At 36.3% G+C, this 21,906-nt stretch overlaps 1 protein-coding gene across 11 annotated transcripts in view; it reads right to left on the bottom strand.

Annotated features, from left to right (window-relative positions):
• The window catches only part of EYA4 (EYA transcriptional coactivator and phosphatase 4), a 251,405-nt gene that overhangs the window by 129,744 nt on the left and 99,755 nt on the right, over positions 1-21,906 (bottom strand). Inside the window, exon 1 of one of the 11 annotated variants that reach the window (XM_033103192.1) lies at positions 306-553. The exons of the other annotated variants lie outside the window; for them this stretch is intronic. Coding sequence (XP_032959083.1) covers positions 306-368 — 63 coding nt within the window. The 5' untranslated portion in view covers positions 369-553. Of the gene's footprint in view, positions 1-305; positions 554-21,906 lie in introns of those variants that run through there. 11 annotated transcript variants of the gene reach the window in all.

Below are 21,906 nucleotides of genomic sequence, written 5' to 3'. Positions count from 1 at the left end.
TTATTACATCACCTGCATTTCTCCAAGCATGAACAAAATGTAATTGTAGTAGTTGAATTTTCTGAAGTAAAGACAAAATGTATTTACAAGTTTCTGCATGGGCAGATTAGAGATTTTCTCTATTTTGACCAACTTGCTCAATTTTTATGTACATATTACTTCTATCATCCTTGTACTAAAACGGAGAAAGATCCATACAACGTACTTTAATATTTTTCTCTGAACTGCCTGTACTTAAAGGTATGACTTACTACATAACATAATAATAATTATAATGCTTCAATCAAAAGCTAAATACAACTTACCTCATTCAAAGTCCAAAAACCTGAAACTAATTCCAGTTTTATTTGGAAGTAAGTTGTGTGCATGCGTGTGTGTGAAGTTCAACAGCCAATAAATTCCACTCTCCAATGTGAGTAGAATGAAACCCGGTCAGAGGATTACGGAACACTCTGAGAGGTTTATTGTCTCTAACCAACATCCAGGTAGCCTTAAAAACACCTTGCTCTGGCATGAACCTCCGGACTCCAGAAGCAGTGCAGTTATTTAGGTTAACGAGGAGGAGACCTGGAGAGTAAACACTCTTGGTTTCAACCAATGGCTTTCTACGCCCTTCTGTTTATAGTAAGATGACTTGCCTTCAGAGGTCACCCCCATCCCCAGCTCCTGTCTTTCAGTGGAATCTAAGGTATAGCATTTATCCTGATTCCTAGGCTGTCAACCTGCTGTCACAGTGACACATGCACAAACGTTTGGTGAATGTCCTCAAAGAGTTAAGTCACTGCATTCAATTTTCTAAAAGCAAATTTCACTTTAATTTTTTTTTAAAGCAAAACATTTCTGTAGAAGAAATACCTCATGCCAAGTTAAAGATTAGTACTCATTTAAAGAAAGATTAAATAAAGATCGGTACTCATTTAAAGTCCCCAACCAACATTTTGTGTTTTATGTTTATTTATTTTGGGTTGTTTTTTGGAGAAGGAGAAGAATTGTAAGAATTCACTTTCATTATTATATCTCTCCATGAAGTACAAAATTTTATTCTTACCCGAAGCACACATATGTATGCTGACAAAATGGGAAGATAATTACGGGCATTTTTATTTAATTCAATTGTTATGTAAATTTATTTGAGGTAGAGAAAGGGATGAACATACACAATTAGAAATGTTCACACTGAGGTTGTCATTTTATGTAAAATGTTCCCTAAAATGTAGCCTTTTATGTGTACAAAATAAGATTTATGTTATGTTCTAATGAAATGGAAAGTAAACAAGAAGAGCTAAATTCAAGAGGAAGGATAATACTATGTCTATTCTCTGGCATTGAGTTTCCTTTTTTCTAATGGTTTATAAAAAAAAGAATAATTTTCTTTAGCAAAAAACAATATTACGCAACATTTCCAATTCATTCCTTTAAAAATGTGTCTCAGAGATCTCAAAAGAAAGACTAAGCTCATTTCATAAGTCCCTCCTACAATATTTCAATTTAGCATTTACAGGCATTATGGGAATTACTGCCTCCAAATTGTCTACACGAGTATGGGATAACTTTTTTCTTTCGTTTTTCTTAATCTTTTACAGTGTGGCTATAAATGAGACAGTGAGGCAAAGGGTTCAAAATAAAGACCTACAGAGCCAAGGAGTAAATATCTCATTCTGGGTAATTTGCAGAGTGTTTCTTGAAGTTGTTTTCATTTTCAAGAGAGGAATTGAGTAAAAAAGCTATTACCTATTTCAGGTTTGGTAAGCACTACAGAAAGCTCAGTGCCCTCAGGAATCAAAGACGGCGCTGTCTCCCCATAGTATCGACTGCTGTTGCGGCTGCTGCAGCTGAGAAACTGGATAAGCCTGAACATTCCACTGGCACCACATGTTCAGCCCAGGTTTTGATGCCACTACAATACTTACTTGACAGCTGCCTGGCTCAATTCGAGTTAATAAAACGTGCCGATTAATTATTTTAGAGACACCATCTTGACAGATTCAGTATTTTGTTCCTAGCATGGTTCGGATCACTAAAAGTCATGTCTTCTTTGCAGCCAAATCTTCTCAAGCAGCTAGAGCTTCTTAAGCATTGTGGTATGAATTCAAGTTCTTAAATTCAACAGATGTTTCTGAAATGGCTACTTTCTTAAAAAGATTACAGGTCATTTAATATTTTTCCAAAACTCCTAAGAGCTCAAGAAACATTCGTTGAAGCAACATCTATGTCTGTTCCTATTACAACAGAGACCCAAAAAATCATACCTAATACCCTAAAAAGTACAAAATAAGTTCTTCCTAAAACAAAGAGGGCTGACTGGATGGTAATTTTCTTTCCTAGTCTTTGGGAATGTGTGTGTGTGTGTATGGGGTGGCGGGGGGGGGGGGCAATGTGTGGTGAAAACTTTGTAAATAAGGAAAATATAAGCATGAAAACAAATGTCATTTGCAGTTTTGACTCTTAAAAAGTATTATACAAATAACTACAGATTTCCCAATGAGAAATATAATCTTTTAGGCAGCTTACATCAGGGCATCAAAGTGTTCCTAGAATCATAAAAGTAAATAGTATATCTCCATTTTAGACTTTCATAACTCAGAAGGAAAATTACATTGATTTTTTTTTAGTAATATTTTATGAACCAAGATAGTTGGATGTCCTTCTAGCCCCAGTGTACCGCCACCAACTAATTACATGGCCTGAAACAAACAGATAAACCCTTCTTTCTAAGCATCCATTTCCCCACCTGTGAAATAAAGATTTCCATCTCTGAATGTCAATGATATAGTATTTATTTTTTCAATTTGAAATACGTATTTTTGAAGACTCCATTTACCAAATCTATTTCATTTAACAATAATTGTTTTCATTACCTATGCTTAAAATCAGCCATATAGCTGTCAATAAATGCTGTTAATTATTATTACATAGCATATAAGTACAAATGAGTTTTAATAAAATAGGCAAAATCAAAGGAACTAAATGTTTTTAAAAGCCTGTAGAATCTTAAATAAATGCTTGGTTTCTCTTAAGTTTAAAATACTGAGAATGGCACTTTGACCTTCAAAAACTCTATGTTGTTCCTTCAATTCCACCTTTCAGTGATTTAAGTGCAATCAATGAGGGCCTGCTCCACATTCTGATAAAAGCAAAGCTACTATGAACTGCTGATAGCCGATACATTACAGCAGTGACTTGCATGGTGTCAGTAGTACCCTGGTATTTGTTAAATGCATGAATATCCTTCAAAGTAATGTGCGAAATGAGATTAATTTAGTCAGTCATGATAACCCTTGGGTTTGGTAGCAATCATATTAAAAAAATTAATAGATAAAATAAGTCAGTTTCTGCAGTGTCATCCTTCATGTTTGCCTTGACTACTCTCTGTCCATAACTCTTAGCACAAGGTTGGGGCTTTTGTACTCCCTCTTCTTCATTTCTTCCGGCTCACTGTCATTGATTTTTGTATATTGTCTATCAAATACCCTCCTCCTCCAAAGTTACAAAATATCTCTAGGCTCTTATGTATAGCATTTCCTGCTACTTTTCATTATTGGCTAATTAACTGTAAGACAATTTTGTGAAGAATCCCAGTGAAAGATATGAAAAATTTGAGATAAGACAGAGCAAACATGGGAGAACAAAAGTAAACCAAAAGTACAATCATATAATTCTGACAACTGAAAAACCATAGATAATGGAGAGAAAAATAATTTAATATTTCTGTATGTATAATAAGCTCCCAAATTGCTGGTTTGAAAAAGATCATATGGAATCAAAACTAAATAGCCACCACAAACTATAACAGCCTAACAAACTATAACAGGTTACCGATGTGGTATCTGTATTAGAATATAAAATCCAAAACCTAAGAGCCTATTTTTAAATAAATATTTGGTAAATTATGTCCATGCTATTGTATAACAAATACCATATAGCAATCAATGCAGTAATTATACTTGCCATTTGTTTAATCTTCTTCCTTTTTTTTTTTTTTCTGTTAAGGCTGACAATCGCAAGTATATTCAAGAGCCAAGTGGGTAATTTGAAGGAGAGAAGCCAGTCAAGTGGAGGTGGGGTTTTGGGCAAAATGTACGATCTGCCCAAACCATTCAAATTATATACTTCTCCCCTAGATAACTAATCTGTTCTCAGGTCTTAAATACCATCTATGTGCTGCAGATTCCCGTATTTTTATCACCTTCCAAGATCCATCCTCTGAGTTCAAAACTCTCAGATTCTCCTAATTTATATCTCTATATAAATATCTCACAGCCATATCAAACTTGAATACGTTCAGTGCTAGACTCTATTACTTCTCCACCAATCTTACCTTTACTGTCCAATATTTTCCCTATAAATTAAGCCAGAAACCAGTCACTGGGTCTTTCCTCCAACTCTGTATTTAAATTCATCTGAGCAGCAGGATTAGCCCAACATGAAGGACTAACATGAACCATGCCCCACCCCTTCCCAAAAGCACTAAACCAAATAAACACAAAAAATCTCATAAACCATCAGTCAACCATTAGCTAGCCAGGCAGCTTTATCCTTAAGTTTCTGTATTGACACTTCGACCTGGTCCGTAGATACCTTCGTGCTCCACAAGAGGAACTCTAGAGCAAGTCTGTCATCTATAACAAACCTAGCCAGTGAGTTGAGTCCGGGCTGAATGAATTCCAGAGCCAAGGTGGTATCATTGATCTCTTCAGCCAAAATCAGGAACAAATTTCATATCCCTTTTCTAATTGGAAATAGAGATAATGGCCCATGGGGTACACCTAAATGAGTCAGTTATCCCTCCGTGAAACTACTCAGAGTGATCAAGGGTATCTTTATTTTTGGACAGAGCTCTACATTTGATGAGTATATGATCTATAATCCTTAAACACATGAGGTCTCTTATGACACCCCTAGCATGGTAAGTTCCGAGATACATACAGAGGCCCAGAAAGAGATTTTTGTAATTGTTGGGGTCCCACAATCGACATCATTTGGGAAGGCACAGGTGGACGGTGCCTCCAACATGGCTTCTAGGTCAGTTGGTAGGAATGAAGGTTCCCAGTTCAGTTTCAATAACTGAGTCTAGTATTGTTTTGAGGACCGGTCAATTCAATCTCTGTCCACATTACTAATTAGTGGCATTTATTTACCTCAATGGAATGAATGAATGACAGGTACAGGAATGATAAGGAAGACACTTAAAGGTGTTCATAGGCTTTTTGCAGGAGAGGTGAAGGACCTGGGTCATCTTGTGCTTTTGCTGATAGGTTCCTTAGTAAGGTTAAGGAAAATGGTGTTCAAATAGTGTCAGAACTGTCTGGCAGTGGGGCAGCAGAGTCTGAAGTCAGTTAAATTTAAAGTGCTTCTAACAGTATGGGTGAGTCACACTAGGGCATTTTTCTTCAATGGGGTATTTCTAAGAGTAGCTCTGAAGGACAAAAATTATGAACCACCATACCTTCCAACCACCATAGCTTCCAGGTCTAATGTTTCCTACCCACAGATGCAGAATTGTTGCTCGCCATCCACCATCACCACCACCCAAGTCATATGTCAAGTTCTAGTAGCTATGATTTCACTTATTTCCAATCATCCCCTACTAGCACGCAGGACTTTCATGCAGAAAAGTCAAGAGCAAGAGGGCCAAGGCCATTTTTATAAAACTTACAGAGGCCTATATGTTCCTCACTTTGGTCCACAAGGTCCACTCTAGCGGGACTTGCAGAATAGCTTACTCAGTCAAGTGACCAATACCACTACGATTGAGGATGAGTCCATCCAACAAGAAAATTCAAGTGGCTGAACTACCATAAATTTGAATCCTCTGTTCTCCCTTTTGACTAGGCTGCCACCCAGAGGGTGCACCAAACAGGCTGGTCTAGGTTAGCAATTAGGGGGAAGAACGATCTATCATGTCTAGAAATGGTCAGGATGATATCTCAAATTTTTAAAATATAAAATTTAATACAACTTCTCACCCCTTTCATCCTGGTCATAACCCAGGAAGTGGCTGAGATCTATGATTCCTAACTGAGGCCAGTTGGATTCAGTAACCAAACTGTCTTACTAATGGATGTGCAGCAGAATGCGGTCAGGGAGGAAGAATGATAATTCTTTTGAGTTGATTTAAGGAAGCTATTCCAATGCGCAACAACACAAAATGTTTGTGGACGACAGGGAGCAGAAAAGGGCCACTGAATACGTTGCCTATCTGCCCTGGCTTTTGTCACAGAAGATACACCACTGTCAGACTTATGCAGATTAATTTCAAGGGCCACAATGGTCTGGATGGAATTAGCTGATTGAAACGGACCCGGAAAACCGTAACCTGAAAAAGTGTCAATAGCAGTGAGGCACCATCTACAGTCCCAAGAGGGGGCTCCAATGCAGTCAATCTGTCAGGAATGGCAGGGGTAAACACCTGTCAAACATGTCTTCTCTCACCAAGAGAAGCAGGTCCACCGATCTGCTAGCAGGAGTCACCAATCTTCTCTGCCGGTTGCCGCCACGTCAGAAACACAGAGTGCTTTACTCCGTGCCCAGTCAGTGACTATGAGTGTGCTGCAAATCCAGTACAATAATGAAAGTAGGCAGAGATGGCAGCAATCTGGTTGGTGCAAGCTGAACCAGCAGCTCGATTCCAGTTGGTTCTCATCAGAGAATAGGCACTTACCATAAGCGTCTTCATGAATGACCCTGACAGCTTAACCATTTCCACAGCTCACATCTTGTGGCCCCCAAGAGGGATGTTTTTAATCTGCCAGTTGGTAGTTTTTCAAGTGGCAGACCAAACAACTAGGTCACTGGCAACATTCCCAGAGACAGTAAATATATAACAAGATTCATTAAGAGGAGTATTGGCCAGCGCCATGAGAACTGCCTTGAATTCTGTACACAGAGCAGAGGCAATATCCATTTTCCGCATAGCTGATGGTGAGGCTAAACAGCCACAGCAGCCCAGTGAATACCATTAGGTTTCAATTTAGCCAATCCATCAGTGAACCAGGCTCAGACACTTAACGGAACCTCCTGTAAATCAGGAGGATAAAGTTTTCCCAGAAGGGAGAGCTGCCATTTTTCCATGTGAAGTTCAGATGCTGCTGGTGTCAGCCCAGCTGCATTACTGACCATATCATTTCCATTTTACACTCAAGGCTTGTTGGGCCCTTCCTGTTTTTTCACTCATCGAGGATGAGCTGACCCACTCCACAGTGAGAATACCAGGCTGAAGAATTATAAGTGCCCCCATGGGCCAAGTGTCCAGTTTGGCTCAAAAGGGTAGCATTAGGGTATCCATGTCATAGATGGGATGAGTCCAGAACCCCAAGTGATACCTTTGGGTGAAGGCTGCCTCCTTGTGCCAGAGGCTCCAATCTGGAAAGTCATAGAGACACGAAGGTCAAAAGAGGTCATTAGCGTTGTGGGGCCCCAACATATTAGCATTCCTCTACATGCAGCTCTTCTAAATCAAGAGAATCACCACTGGATTTTAGCAACATTTACAATATAATCACACAAAATTCAGTAGTGGAAGTTACAACGACTTCCCAATGGACCCCACCCTCAAGGTCTGTTAGCTTCCTTCCCCCACTCGCCAACCCTGCTAGCCACATTCACTAAATTCAGGGATCCCCACCCTCTATGGGATGGGTAGAAAGGTGAATTGGACAGTTGACTCTAATGTGGCCATAGATAAGTTTAAGTCCCACCTTGCCCCAGGGTTTCCCAGTATATTACATATTTCTTAATGTACCATTTGGATTGGTGCATAAGAATTTTGGTCCTCCTTCAGGACAGGGAGACCTCAGACTCACTCCTAACCATCTTTCTCCTTAAAGAAGCTGAAGTTGGGGTAGAAAGGGAGGAACAGATCTAGGGTCCCAGAGAGATAGAACAGCTCTTTGTTAGTAAACAAGGTGCATTTCCTTTCAATTTTGATTGACAGCCAGCTCAGGGCTCAATCACATGAACTTCCAATGTTTTCAGTCCATGCAATACTCTGTATTGGGCAGCAAAATCATCATCACTGACATCATCTATTTCAGTTTGGGGAAGCTTTAGACTTAATAACCATAACCACCCTGACTGCGGCTGTGATATTCACTCCATTTAGATGACTGCAGCTTGACTTGCACAGCAGTGGTTGTAAGGACTCCGTTGTCATGGGGGGCTTTGACTGCCCTACTGTGATGACAACATCTCTGAAGTTCTAGCCTTGTTTCAAAATAAGAATTATGGGACTTTTCCAATGCAAAAGGGATGACTCCTAGAATTTGTCTAGATTTCTCTGGGTCAGTTTCGCATTTTCCAACAGATCACCTTCATTGGCATTCCAGGGCAGTAAGAGCCCAAATACAAGTCAATACCTCATCAATGTTTTCCACAGGAGCTTTTCGTTATTGCTGGGAAATCTCCCCGAGAAGGCCAAAGCTCCTTTACAGCAGCCCAGACCCACTGTAAGCACTCTAAAATCTTTTCATGTCTCCTAGTGGATCTAAGGTTGGTGTGATAGATGGCAAGAGGGGTGAGCCGTAAAACGGACTGGCTGTTGCCATTCTTCCTTAACAACACCCCACACCTTCATCTTTCAAATGAACCAGCCAAAGTTCTAGCTAGTTGATTGGTTACCTATAATGGTTTCAAAATCCCCTCCTTTCATGCTTAGCATGTGAAATTATAACTGTTGTCTGGAGAAGGTCAGAACTTTCCTCCAAACCTGGATGAGTCCTTGTACTACTTGTCACAATGGGGTGGATCTAAATCTGACCGTAAGATTGACAAGGAAGTCTCCATGCCTAGAACAGAGTTCGCCCATGAGAATACCTTCCAGGCAGCTGCATTTGAACCTATTTCCAGGTACTTAGATTATGACTACCTCCCAATTCATCCTCATTAACTGGCAAAGAAATAGAGGATCATTTATTCCCCAGCTGACCAAAAAACTTGGTCAACATGTTCACTAATGACGTCCATGAATTTTCCTCATATACCATTAATTGCCCATGAGGCCTTCATCATTCCACAGTGCAACATGACATCCGCATTTGCAATGGGATGCATTACAGCAAAACAAGTCTGAGCTCAGGAAACCTAAATCTTTTCTAATGGGCAGTAAGCATGCTTCCCTTTGCTACAGAGGAATATATTGCATTTTATAGGCAAAGATATCCAATGTAAAATCAGTTTTAAAATTAGGCATTTTACAGCACTGTCTGGTCTATTGAGACAACAAAATAATGGTGATACACAGTTTCACTCCCAAATACTAGTAATGCCTCAGCTATCTCATACTGAAGGCTCACAACTTCATCTATCAGGAAATGACCTAAATAAAGACAAATGCTCTTTGCTTTTAAACAGTCAGAAAAACCATATCAAAGTCTACACACCTGAGTTCATGGACTATAGTAATAGAACAGTCCAATGGTCTCTTATTAAGAGGCTATTTACTATTAGCTTACACATACCTAAAAAACTAAATATGCTAATTACCACGTGGTAGTTTCTCAAAAAAAGAGAAGGGCATAGCTGACATCAAGTGAGTTACCTAACAGCACAGAAACAGAAAACTATGATTCAAATACAAGAATACAAAAGTAGGGTTTCAGTTCATTAACTGATCGCACAGTGATGACCTTGGGCATTATGAAAGTATGAAAACGTTCAGCCAGGAGATTTTCACAGGAGAAAGAGCCTAGGAGTAAGTGTCAGAGACTGGGGCTCTAATCTAAGCTACTGGCAAGTAACCTCGGGCAAGTCATCCTCCTTAACTGTCAATATCTACATTTGCCAAACAAAACAATAACATTGTATGTATCTCAACTGGTTGCCTTAAGCTATTTTCTATAATGTGCTTTATAATCTACATAGGACTCTAAATCTATGTGAGACAATTCTCTATGCCACTACATTCCAGACATCGTGCATTTCTGTCAGTTTCTTGAAAACAAAAAGGATCCTTTTTTTCTACAAGGTCTCTCATCCATGTTTCCTGTGCCTGGAATGCTCTCCCCTACACTCTGTAAGACTGGCTGTCTGTCATCCTTTAGATCTCAGCTTAAATTTCACTTTCTCAGAGACAACTTTCTTGATCACTCAATCTAAAGTAGTAGTCCCCTGTTCTTTCTTATAGTGTTCTCTTGTTTTCCTTCTTAGCACTTATTACAATTTTAATGCATTTACTTGTTGTTTCTTTTTACCTGTCTAATGCCTGTTCCCTACTAATTCATACACTTTGTGAAAACTGGACCTATGTCTGGTTTTCCCTGAGTTTATATACAAGGTCTAGCAGAGTACATGGCATAGAACAGCCCTCAACAGATTTTTGTTAATGACTGACTGAATGAATATGTAAATATAAGGCAGTACTATCCATAAAGTTTAAGAAGCAAAAATATGTGAAATAATGTTTAGAAAAACGTTCAAGCAAAATAGTTCAATTAGAATAAAGTAGTACTTTAAGTGGGTAAAATCTAGGATATCTGTAAAACCCAACAAAAATGGGTGACTCTTTTTCACTCTGAGTTTCATGTAGGAGCAGGATGAACCTATAGATGCATTTTCTAGTCCAAAATTAGTATTTTAGAATCACCTATTCATTTAATCATTTGATCCTATGACAGAGTTATTATCTCAATTTCACAGAGGAAAATAATTGAAGGTTAAGATATTTAGCAGTTTCCTCATTGTCACAAAAACAATACTTGATAGTCAAGGTTCAAATTCAGGTCCTCTGATACAAGTCCTGTGTCCTCCAGTTTACTACATTACTTTCTACTATACTACTTCTGCTTTAAAGAGAAGGCTCTGATCAGAGGGTTGAGTGAAAAATCTCTGGTTTCTTACTATCAAATTAGTTTCAGACCAGTGAGTTTTGCTGCATTAAAACAAGAAGTTCAATAAAATTAACAGTAAGTCAACAGAAGCTATGAAGTTATCAGTGGAGTTCACTTCAGGGTTTGTTTTATCATTTGCTTTAATTCAAACCATATTGAAAGGTAAGTATGTAGCAGAAAAACTTAGTAATACTTGAGGTAAATTAGCCCTAATGATATATATCCTCGTGTGTGTGTGTATACATATATATATATATATATAAAATAATACATATAACATGCATATAATTACAGTTCCTAAATATATAAATATATAAATATACAAAAACATATAAATATAAATATATGTATGTAATTACTACATATAATTATAGTTTCCAAAACGACAATATTATCATAATATGAAATCTGTGCCCTAAGCAAAACTATCAAAAAGACCCCTTTCCCTTTCCCCTTAATTATAAAACAAACAACCCAGTGACAAAGGGTCCAATTTAATGTGAATGTATCCTAAGAGAAATAAGTATTAATAAAACCAGAGCTGCTTCTGGCTCCCATGTCTTTGAAAACTACTGCAAAACAAACAGTTTAGATTTCTGACATGACCTGGAAATGGGGGTGTTTAGATTTATGTCAAATTCTGAAATGTATGGTTGAGAGTGAAAATATATTTCAGGAATTTTTCCAAATTATTTCTTCAGTTCAAAAATTATTTTACAATTAGATTAGGCACTATCATTTAACTAGATTGGAAAAAAAAAACCTCTATAAAATTCATTTTGCTACTTCAACAACATTTAGATATTTCTGAAAAATAGATTTTGTGAGAATACAAAGATCCTCCCTTTTCTTGGCTAGGAAATGAACCTCAGTTCAGAACCTCAGTTCAGAAAGGCTCAGTTTAACTAAAAGAGAGAAAAACGAGGAATAGTGTCTGCATAACTTTCGTAGTGGCAGCCATAAGTAAATACTAACCACAGAAATGAAAAATAAAACTTTAGGACAAGTACCATAAACAGTCTAGTCAAGCACTGATTCCCCTAATATCATCATCATAACCATCAAAATATGTATTAACACACCTTGAGTAAAATATGTATTTTCATAACTTACAAGTTATTCCATTTGAGTGTAAGACGAAATAAGTGCTTTCATTCTTGACTTTAAAATTGATGATCTATATTATGGACTGAATGTTTGTATCCCTCCCAAATTCATATGCTGAAGCCTTAGCTTCCATTGGGAGAGTGTCTGGAGATGGGACTTTGTGAGGTAATTAGGGTTAGATGAAGTCATGAGGGCGGGGTCCTCATGATGGAATTAACACCCTTACAAAAAGATACCAGAGCGCTTGCTGTCTCTCTACCTCTCCACCATATGCGGACACCGGGAGAAGGTAGCTGCCTACAAACCAGGAAGAGAACTCTCACCAGCAAACTTGGACTTCCTGGTCTCTAGAACAATGAGAAATTTATGTTGTTTAAGCCACTCAGTCTATGGTACTTTGTTATAGCAGCTTGAGCTAAGAATATGCAACTGTATAATGTAACCTTATTGATAATTATTTTTTTCCAATAAAAACATGCCCTGTATTTTATTTTATTGTTTTTTTTTTATATTCAAGCTCCTGAATTCTTGAAGTAGTAAATATAAAAAATATGTTTAATATAAGAAGATTACTCCTTGAACATAAATAATGACACAAAACTAGTTAGAGACCTTATCAAAGATACTTATATAACAATCACTGTATAACAATCACTGAGGAAAAGTTAACCTAAGCTTAGGACTGAGGTTCATCCACAGGACACTGCAATCATTAAAGAACTATTTTTCATAACCATTTATCTGAACCTTTATTATGAGGTCTAAGGACCTGAAAGCTAGATTTGTTATTCTACTGTCTAAAACTTGCAGCAGTAGTCTTAATGAAAAGGTCCTGTTTCTGTGATTTCCCATAAAATTTCATGTGAAAAAATAAAACGAAAACAAAAAATCTACATCTCAACCTATTTTTCAATGGAACTGAGTCATATCTTTATACAGAAGCTGAATGCTTTCATAAATAAAAATGAAGTTTTCCACATTTTTCCCATTGGCACAACTTTTAATAAACTGAAGAAGTCTAGGTCCTTTCTTTCCCTATAAACTGTTCTTTCCCTATAAATTATTCTTATTCCAGAAGTCCTAACAGAAATGCATCTGCAAAATTTTATAGGAATCCTTATAAAAATGTAACAGAAAAAGAAGCCGTATAAGGCAGTGGAAATGTGTACATGTTTTGGAATTCAGAAAGTAGAGAATCTGTGTCCCATTTCTGCTGCCTACCAATTATGTGATCTTCATCAGAAAAAATAGGATAAAAGAGCAGTACCTGAGTCATTGTGGTGAATAAATAAAGTGATGAACATAAAGCACATAACACAGAGTAAATACTCAGGAAACATTAGCTGTTCTTTATTTTCTTCCTTTATTATTACTATTATTATTGCTATGACTATTCAATCCACCACTATCACTACGTACTCCTAACAATAATAGTAACTATTACTACTACTGGTGGGCAGGTTCAATTCTGATAGTTAAAGACAACAACTTCACCTCTCAGGAATTCTTAATTATACAAGGTTCATTCCAGGATTCAGGTGACATTTTGTCACAGAAGCTGTAAACAAGGATTTATAAAGCATACAAACCTCATCTTTAATATTACAAACATATACTATTATGCTGTCTGCAATCTTCCTTAAAATACTGTAGCATATACAATATATTATTATGTGTGGGTTACTTAGCTTAAGCTATAATTTAGGGGTTGTAAGGGTTCGATTAAAAAGAAAAATGCAACAATAGAGGGTGGCATGCTCATCAGGAAACCCACATTCCCTGGGGGAACTACTAAAAGTTTTCTGATATGTGTATTTATTCACCAACTAGCATTCTGAAAATTAGAATATTTGTCAAAAAATGGGTTTTCATTGGTGAGAATAGTGGCCTCTAGATTAGAACTGTAAATGTTAGAAACGAATTTACACAGATGAAATTAAAAGAATCAAGATAAGAGGATCGCCGAAATATTTTAGCAATAATTCCCATCCTTGCATAAACTGAGGACAAAAATCAGAAAAGACTACAGTCGTTATTTTTGAGATCTCTAACTCTTTAAATAATCCTAAACTGAATGATGAACTACTGAAAATTCTGATTGCCTGATACTAGCCATAAGGTGAGAGAATCTGGCCTTTGGTGTTTTGATGTTTGTATCAACTGAAGCTTTCCAGCAAGGTGGTGTTTGTCACGTCTAAAAGGACACAGAGCTTGAACTTCCTTGGACCTTCAGAAAAAAAAAAATCTATAGCGGCATTTCTTTGTGTGTGCTTGCTTGCTAATAAATGTTTAACACATTTTTATATAGAAGGCAGAATTTGGTTGAGACTTCATTTTTACCTAGGAGCAAGGTTTGGAAGAGAAGGTGCAAAACCTTCGCTCATCTCAACATTACCTACTAGAATTTAAGAACTGTCATTTCATGATACACACACACACAAACACACACACACACACACACACACGGAAACACATGGAAGCACAGGTACAGACATATCAGCACTGTTGATTGGCAAGATGTTAGAAATGAAATGTTGATTAACAAATCATTGAGAACACTTTATGTGAAGAAATGGAGGAATGACTCAATAACACGATACATTATTTAGGAAAACTCTCTCCATTATAGAGAAATAAACATTCTCAGGACAACGTATTGTCATGAATTTTAAAAATGTTTGTGAAACTTATTCCAAAGTAGAGAAAATACAACCCACAGAGGAATTTTTTATTGCAATACAGGCTTGCTTTCATTGATAATACGCTATGAATTTATAATCATCTGAACTTGTACATTCATGTCCAAAATATCTTTCAGGTCAGGATAAGATTAGCAATGTTCCACAATTGTTAACCACACTATTTTGAGGTAAAACATGTGTAGCTTTGTTAGTGGTATTAACTTTGTTGGTTTAGCTATGGGTGATTGATTTCCCAACTTTCATTCTATCATGCAAGGCTCTTCCTTTTGTTAAACTTGGCTTCAACTTTATGTTTCTTTCCGTCTTTCTCCTTTCAGTGCAGCTGCAAATTCTGGCCTCATTATCATTATGTTTTGTAAATCAAGTTAAGTGGTTATGTTCATTAATTATATGCCTCCAATTACTTCCTTTTCCATTTATTTCAATTTGTATTTAGTGATGAAACAGTACTAAAGAAAGAAAAAAATGTCCACTAATCCATCAGAAAAAACTATTCACATTATTTATTTCTTCTAGATTCCTTTTAAGATATCTACCGAATTATCTATGCTACTTTTATATGTAATTTAAACCACTTATGTACAAGACGTGGAATAAATACTTCAAATTATAATGTACATGCACATATTGCATCATTTCACTTAATACTATGCATTATATTAAAATTTCCTCTGTTGTTTCATTTTTCATCTTTTTAAGCTCCAGACTGCTCAACATAATTAAAAAAACCTCAATACAAACTTCCTTTTGAACAAGAGATTATGAGTCGGTCCCATGGCAGCCATTAAATAGTGAGATTATTGTGTTTTGTAAATTATAACCAAATTATGTCACATTTTGTACACCAGACAATGCTTAAGGTACATACATGATTGAAACTATTGGTCTAATTTTAATGCTTTTTAGCAACAAAAAGATAGATACAAATCAAATGTGTATATGAGTATATAAAAAAGTATCCAGCTTTGGGTGATAATGATGAGACAGTGCAGGTTCATCAGTATTTTGCAAATATACCAGTAAGTGCGAGCTGCGTATGTGGGGGGACAGGGAGAAGATGGGAACTCTGTATCTTTCACTCCCCAGTTTTGCTGTGAACTTGTCCGAAAAACTAACTACTCTAAAAAATAAAATTTATTAACGAAGAAGAAGAAGAAGAAGAAGAAGAAGAAGAAGAAGAAGAAGAAGAAGAAGAAGAAGAAGAAGAAGAAGAAGAAAACAAAACAAAACATTTGGCAGCCTTCAAAACGTTTAAATCAAGCTATAACTTTTCTGAGATAAAATAACAATTTAGGTCTACAGTTCAAGAATGAGTATTGAATAAAAAAAGTAGAGATTCAAGAAATCCTATTTCTCTTCTGTTATTTTTGTCTTTCACATAGCATTAAGTCTTCCCATTTCTTACTTTAAATTCTTCCTCACGATTTGTTTAAAAATAATCTAAGATGAGGGAGGTGCAATGGGAAGAGAGAATAAGTAAATAAGTTTGGCATTCTGTCATTAATTATTACAAATGGACCATGAGTACACGAGTTCTTTAGGTTACCTGAAACTAATATAATATTGTACATTAGCTATATTTTAATAAAAAATCTTTTAAAAAATACAAAAAAAGAATTTATTAGGGTCCTTCTTCTACTTTTGCATATGTTTGAAATTTTCCATGATAAAATACTATAGAGAAAAAATATTTCTCAACAGACATTGGTTCCTGACCATGTTAAAGAACTCGTATCAGACTCTCCCCACATCCTGTAATGAAACAAGAAATCCAGATAAAATATATGAAATGGTTGATAAAGTCAGCAGAATAATCCACAAAAGAAGGGAAATAAAGAAGATGAGCACCACAATTGTAATAGATTTCTGTCTAGAGTCCCTTTCTGGATTGTGACACAGGAAGGGGATACCCTTAGATAAGAAATCAAATATCGGAGTCCTGGAAGGTTAAGAAACCTGAAATACATGGGCCAGGGTACTGGGGATAACACAGCTATGCAGACAAAGAGCTCTAGAAATCTGCATGGGGTCCCTTGTACACATATAGATTAAAATTCCACATGACAGATCAAAAAAAAAAAAAAAGACCAAATAATGAGCTCTCATCTTAATGTATGAAAGCTAAGAGACAGTTGTGTTCCATCCTCTTGGGGTGGAAAGAGCTCATTGAATACATTCTGTTGAGACCCTGGAAGTTCACACCTTAATGGTAAGGCGAAACTAACACTAGATTAAGGGCTACACTGGACTTGCCCTAACACTCAAAAACAAGCCTCTAAATTTCAAGATGATTTGAAAGTTAGTTAACAGCTTTCTAAAACAAGGTTTAACACTCCACAAGGGAACACAATAAAATCCAGACACTCAACCACACAACATGCATTATGTGTGGCATCCCACAAAATGTACTAGTTATACAAAGAAAATATAACTATGAGAAATATCAGTCATTAGAAATACACGCAGAAATAACAGAGGTAATAGAATTTGGAGAAATGGGTATCAAAACCATTGTCATATTTTTGGATATATACCAAGGAGAGGGGTTGCTGGGTCATATGGTAACTCTATTCTTAATTTTTTGAGGAACCTCCACACTGCATCTATCCGTAAAGATATATGTACTCCGATGTTCATTGCAGCTTTATTTATGGTGGCCAAAACATGGAAACAACCGAAGTGTCCTTCGATAGATGATTGGATAAAGAAGAGGTGGTATACACACACACACACACACACACACACACACACACACACACACACACACACACAATGGAATGCTACTCTGCCATAAGGTGAAATACTGCCATTTGTGACAACATGGATAGATCATGAGATTATTATGCTAAGCAAAATAAATCAGACAGAAAAAGTCGAAAACCATATGACTTCACTCATATGTGGGATATAAAACTGAAAGCAACAAAGGAACAAGACAGACAAATAAAGGAAAAAAACTCATAAACACAGACAACAGTTTAGTGGTTACCAGAGGGTAAGGGTGGGGGTGGGGAGGGTGGTGGATGGTAGAAAAGGGTAAAAGGGATCACATATATGGTGATGGAAGGAGAACTGACTCAGGGTGGTGGGCACACAATGTGATATATAGATGATGTATTGTAGAATTGTACACTTAAACCTATGTAATTTTACTAACCATTGTCACCTCAATAAATTTAATTTAAAAATTGTCAAATATATTTGATAAATGAAAATATGAATAAAATAAAAAGAAATGAAATGTGTAAAAAAAATAAAATGGAACTTCTCAAGCTAAAAAAAATAGACTATTTGAAATGAATATAAAGTCACTGACTTGATTAACAGCATATTTGACACTGAAATAGAAAAGGTCAGCGAACTTGGAGATATAGCAAACGGAGGCACAGAAGGAAAAAGAGATAAAACTGATAGGACGACAGGAACTTTGGGGTGGACAATATTAAGCAATCAAACATGTGTAATCGAGGCGGGGGGACAGAAAATTGTTTACATAAAAATATCCAACATTTTTCCAAATTTGGTGACAATAAAATTTTAGAAGCATCTGCTCTTTAAATACACTTTTAGTCACAATCTGGGAGAAAATATTACCAATAGATACATCTAATGAAAGACTTTATCCAGAATGTGTACAAAATTCTTACTACTCAAAAATAAGAAGATAAGAAATCCAATACTAAATGGGCAAACGAGCTAACCACATACTTGATGCACGCACACAAAAGATATGTAATGGGTAACACCACATGGAATGATGCTCAACACCATTATTAACAGGGAATTGCAAATGAAAAATACAAGGAGATATCACTATACACCTACCAGAAAAGTTAAAATTTCAAAGAAAATACGAAATATTGGTGAGAATGTGGAACATCGAACTCTCCGACATTGTTGGTGGGCATGTAATCGCTTGCCAGATTCTTACAAATTTAAACAGACATTTACCATAAGACCCAGCAATTCTACTCCTAAATATTTACCCAAGAAAAACGAAATGATAAATTGTCACAAAGACTGTGTTTCCCTCAAAATAAAACCTAGCTGGACCATTAGCTCTAATGCATTTTTTGGAGCAAAAATTAATTGTAAGACCTGGTATTATATTATATTATATTACATTAGACTCGATTATATTATATTATATTATATTATATTATATTATATTATACCCGATATTATATTATGTTATATTATATTATATTATATTACATTAGACCCGATATTATATTATGTTATATTATATTATATTATATATTATATTATATCCGATCTTATATTATACTAAAATAAGACCAGGTTTTATATTAATTTTTGCTCCAAAAGATGCATTAGAGATAATGGTCTGGCTAGGTCTTATTTTTGGGGAAACACGGGACTTGTATATGAATGTTCATAGCTTATCCACAGTAGCAAACAAACAAAAAAAAACCCCCAAAAACAACCCAAATGCTCACCAACAGCAGAGTGGATAAACATATGGTGATAAAGTCACAATGCGGTTATCCTGCATACACAGCCATAACACGTAGCAATAAAAAGCACACATTACTGAATCACACAAGGATACAGTGAAGCTCCAAAGCATCATGCTAACAGAAAGAAGCCAAACAAAAAGATACCACACTACAGGAATGCATTCAGATGAAATTCTAGAAAAGCCACAACTAATCTATAGTTACAAAAAGATCATTGGTTGCCAGGGCCTAGGGATAGGGGATTTACTGATAGTGAAGAGGAACGTGGAACTTTCTGGAGTGATAGAAATGTTCTATATCTTGATTATGGTGGTAGTTACATAGATAGACTCATATACATTTATAAAAACAAATGAAACATTATATTTAAAATGGGTACATTTTATTGTTGGCTAACTTGAATCTCAATAAATTTGATTTTAAAAAAATCTCCCTCCGACTCAGCCCTTCTTCTCCATCACCTTCTCCCTCTCATACTGACAGTCCTAGTCCAAGACTGCATTATTTCTTTCCTTTGCTGTTGCGGAAGCCTTCTCCATGTCCTCTCTGCTTCTATTTTTGACCCACCATGATTCATCTCTGTAAAGATCAATCAGAATGTTTTCAAACACACTCTTCTTCAGATTATAGGGTATGACTCTTTACTGGGTCAACATTGAAACCAGAATTTTTTAATGCAATGGAAGAGAAAGGAAAATATCAGAGTGTCTTCTGCATAATAAAGTTAAGTGTATTTGTAAAACGTGTGTGACTATGAGTCTAAACCAAAAATGTATGAAGGTCTCTGCTTCAAATGTAAACTAGTTTACACTTGAATCATTGCCTTCTTTTTACTGCATTTCATATGCAATCCGCACCCCACACCCTGGGTTCTAAGGTCATCTGTATAATTAAGTGATAATATGGTCCCTACCTACTTCACCAATGTCAGCTCTCTCCTTCACTCACTGAATTCCAGCCCCTTTGTCCTGCTTGCTGCTCCCCAAACACAGTAAGCTCCTTTCTGTTTTCTGTTTTTTTTTTTTTTTCACTTAATATTCACATTGTCTAGAAGCTCTGCCCCAGATCTTTGAATGGATGCTTTTCTTGTCAGTTTGGTCTCTGCTCAAATGTCACCATCTCAAAGACACCTTCATTAACTACTCTGTAAATTAGCCACCAACCCAACCACAGCGCTGTCTATCAGGACATTTTGCTTTATGTCTTTGTAAAATTAGCCTTTTCATTAGTTAAATGATGACTGTCACTCTCTCCCCCACAAATGCACTGGAAGTTTTATTTGAAGATGTGTCTTTTTAGTCTTCACCCCTGCAACCTGCATTTAAAACAATGTGTGGCATATAATAGGACCTCCTCAATACATTTTGTTTGCTTCTCTGTTTCAATACACTGTCAGCATGTATATTATACATGCTGACAATATTATATTATACATGCTGACAATTATAATATTATATATTATATTATATCCGATATTATATTATACTAAAATAAGACTGGGGCTGTCCAGGCCCCTATCACCCTAGACAGCAATCAAGAGAAATGGTGCAGGGAATGAGAAACACTTCAAAACATTCTAGGAATTATTTTTCCCCAAATATTCTTGATTCTATTGGTATTTAATGTCTAACATATTTTCCACTCAAGCTATTTTACAAACTTTTCTGATGATATTTTATACAGATAAGCTTTTCTAAAACAGGTAGCTCTCTGACGATCACTTATGCTTCCTCTACCAGAGCTCCTAAATTGGTAGCCCACAAATGGAATCTGGCTAAGCGATATGTTTTGTTTGACCAACATGGAATTTGGAAGTTGAAGTCAACATTTATGAGTTATTAAGTTGCACATAAAAATCTGGATTTGCAGCTGCTTCTTCCAAGTCAAATCATGCTGCTCCATTTGTCCATGGCAGCAATAAGCTGTAGCTCCCAGATGGGAGCTTGACCCTCTGGTTTGACACAGCCCCCAAAATTCTGTATTGCTTTATCCCAAAGCATTTCACATGTTTACATTACCTGCCTGGGCTCGACACATTTCTATTTGGCATACCATACACTTGTAGGTCCTGGTTACCAGAACAAGAGACCAGCACTAACTTGTTATTATTTTCAAATGGAGATACAAGTTCATAATAAAACTTAGACATATTCACTCATTCATTCATTCATTCATTCATTCATTCATTCAACCTATTTATGCATTAGCCTAATGAATGTTTATTGAGTGCCTAATATGTGTCAAGAACCTTTCTAGGTAGTGAATATATAATATTGAAATAAAAATATTCAAAATCTGTATTTTCATAAAGATTACATATGAATGATGGAAACAGAAAAAAAGGTAACCAAACAGACAAGTAAAATCGACTATGCTAAATGATGTTCATTACCATCAGCAAAATAAAGCACATAAGGACTGGCAGGGCAGTGGACGCAATTATGAAATAGGTTGTCAGAGAAAGCCTCATTCAAAATACAGTGTAGCAAGGACCTAAAGGGGATGAGGAAGTAAGTCATGGAGACATTTGAGCAATGAGTTTTTAGGCAGGGAGTGAAGTTCAAAGGTCCTCAGGCAGGTATATATCTCGTGTATTCAAAGACCACGACCTGCTAAATTGGCTAAAGTAGATGACTGAGGAGGAGAGAAATAAGAATGTCAAAGGTGAAACCGAGGGACTGGTCGTGTCCAACTTCGTAGGCCACGGCAAAGACAGTAACTTTGAGTAGAATTGGCAGCCGGTGGGAGGTTTGAGCAGATGAGTGACATCATCTGACTTATGTTTTAAAAGTC

This window comes from Rhinolophus ferrumequinum, chromosome 3 (genome assembly GCF_004115265.2).
Source record: "Rhinolophus ferrumequinum isolate MPI-CBG mRhiFer1 chromosome 3, mRhiFer1_v1.p, whole genome shotgun sequence".
NCBI lineage: Eukaryota > Metazoa > Chordata > Mammalia > Chiroptera > Rhinolophidae > Rhinolophus > Rhinolophus ferrumequinum.
The sequence above is the reverse complement of the archived record's forward strand: the minus strand, read 5'-3'. Positions and strand labels throughout refer to the sequence as shown.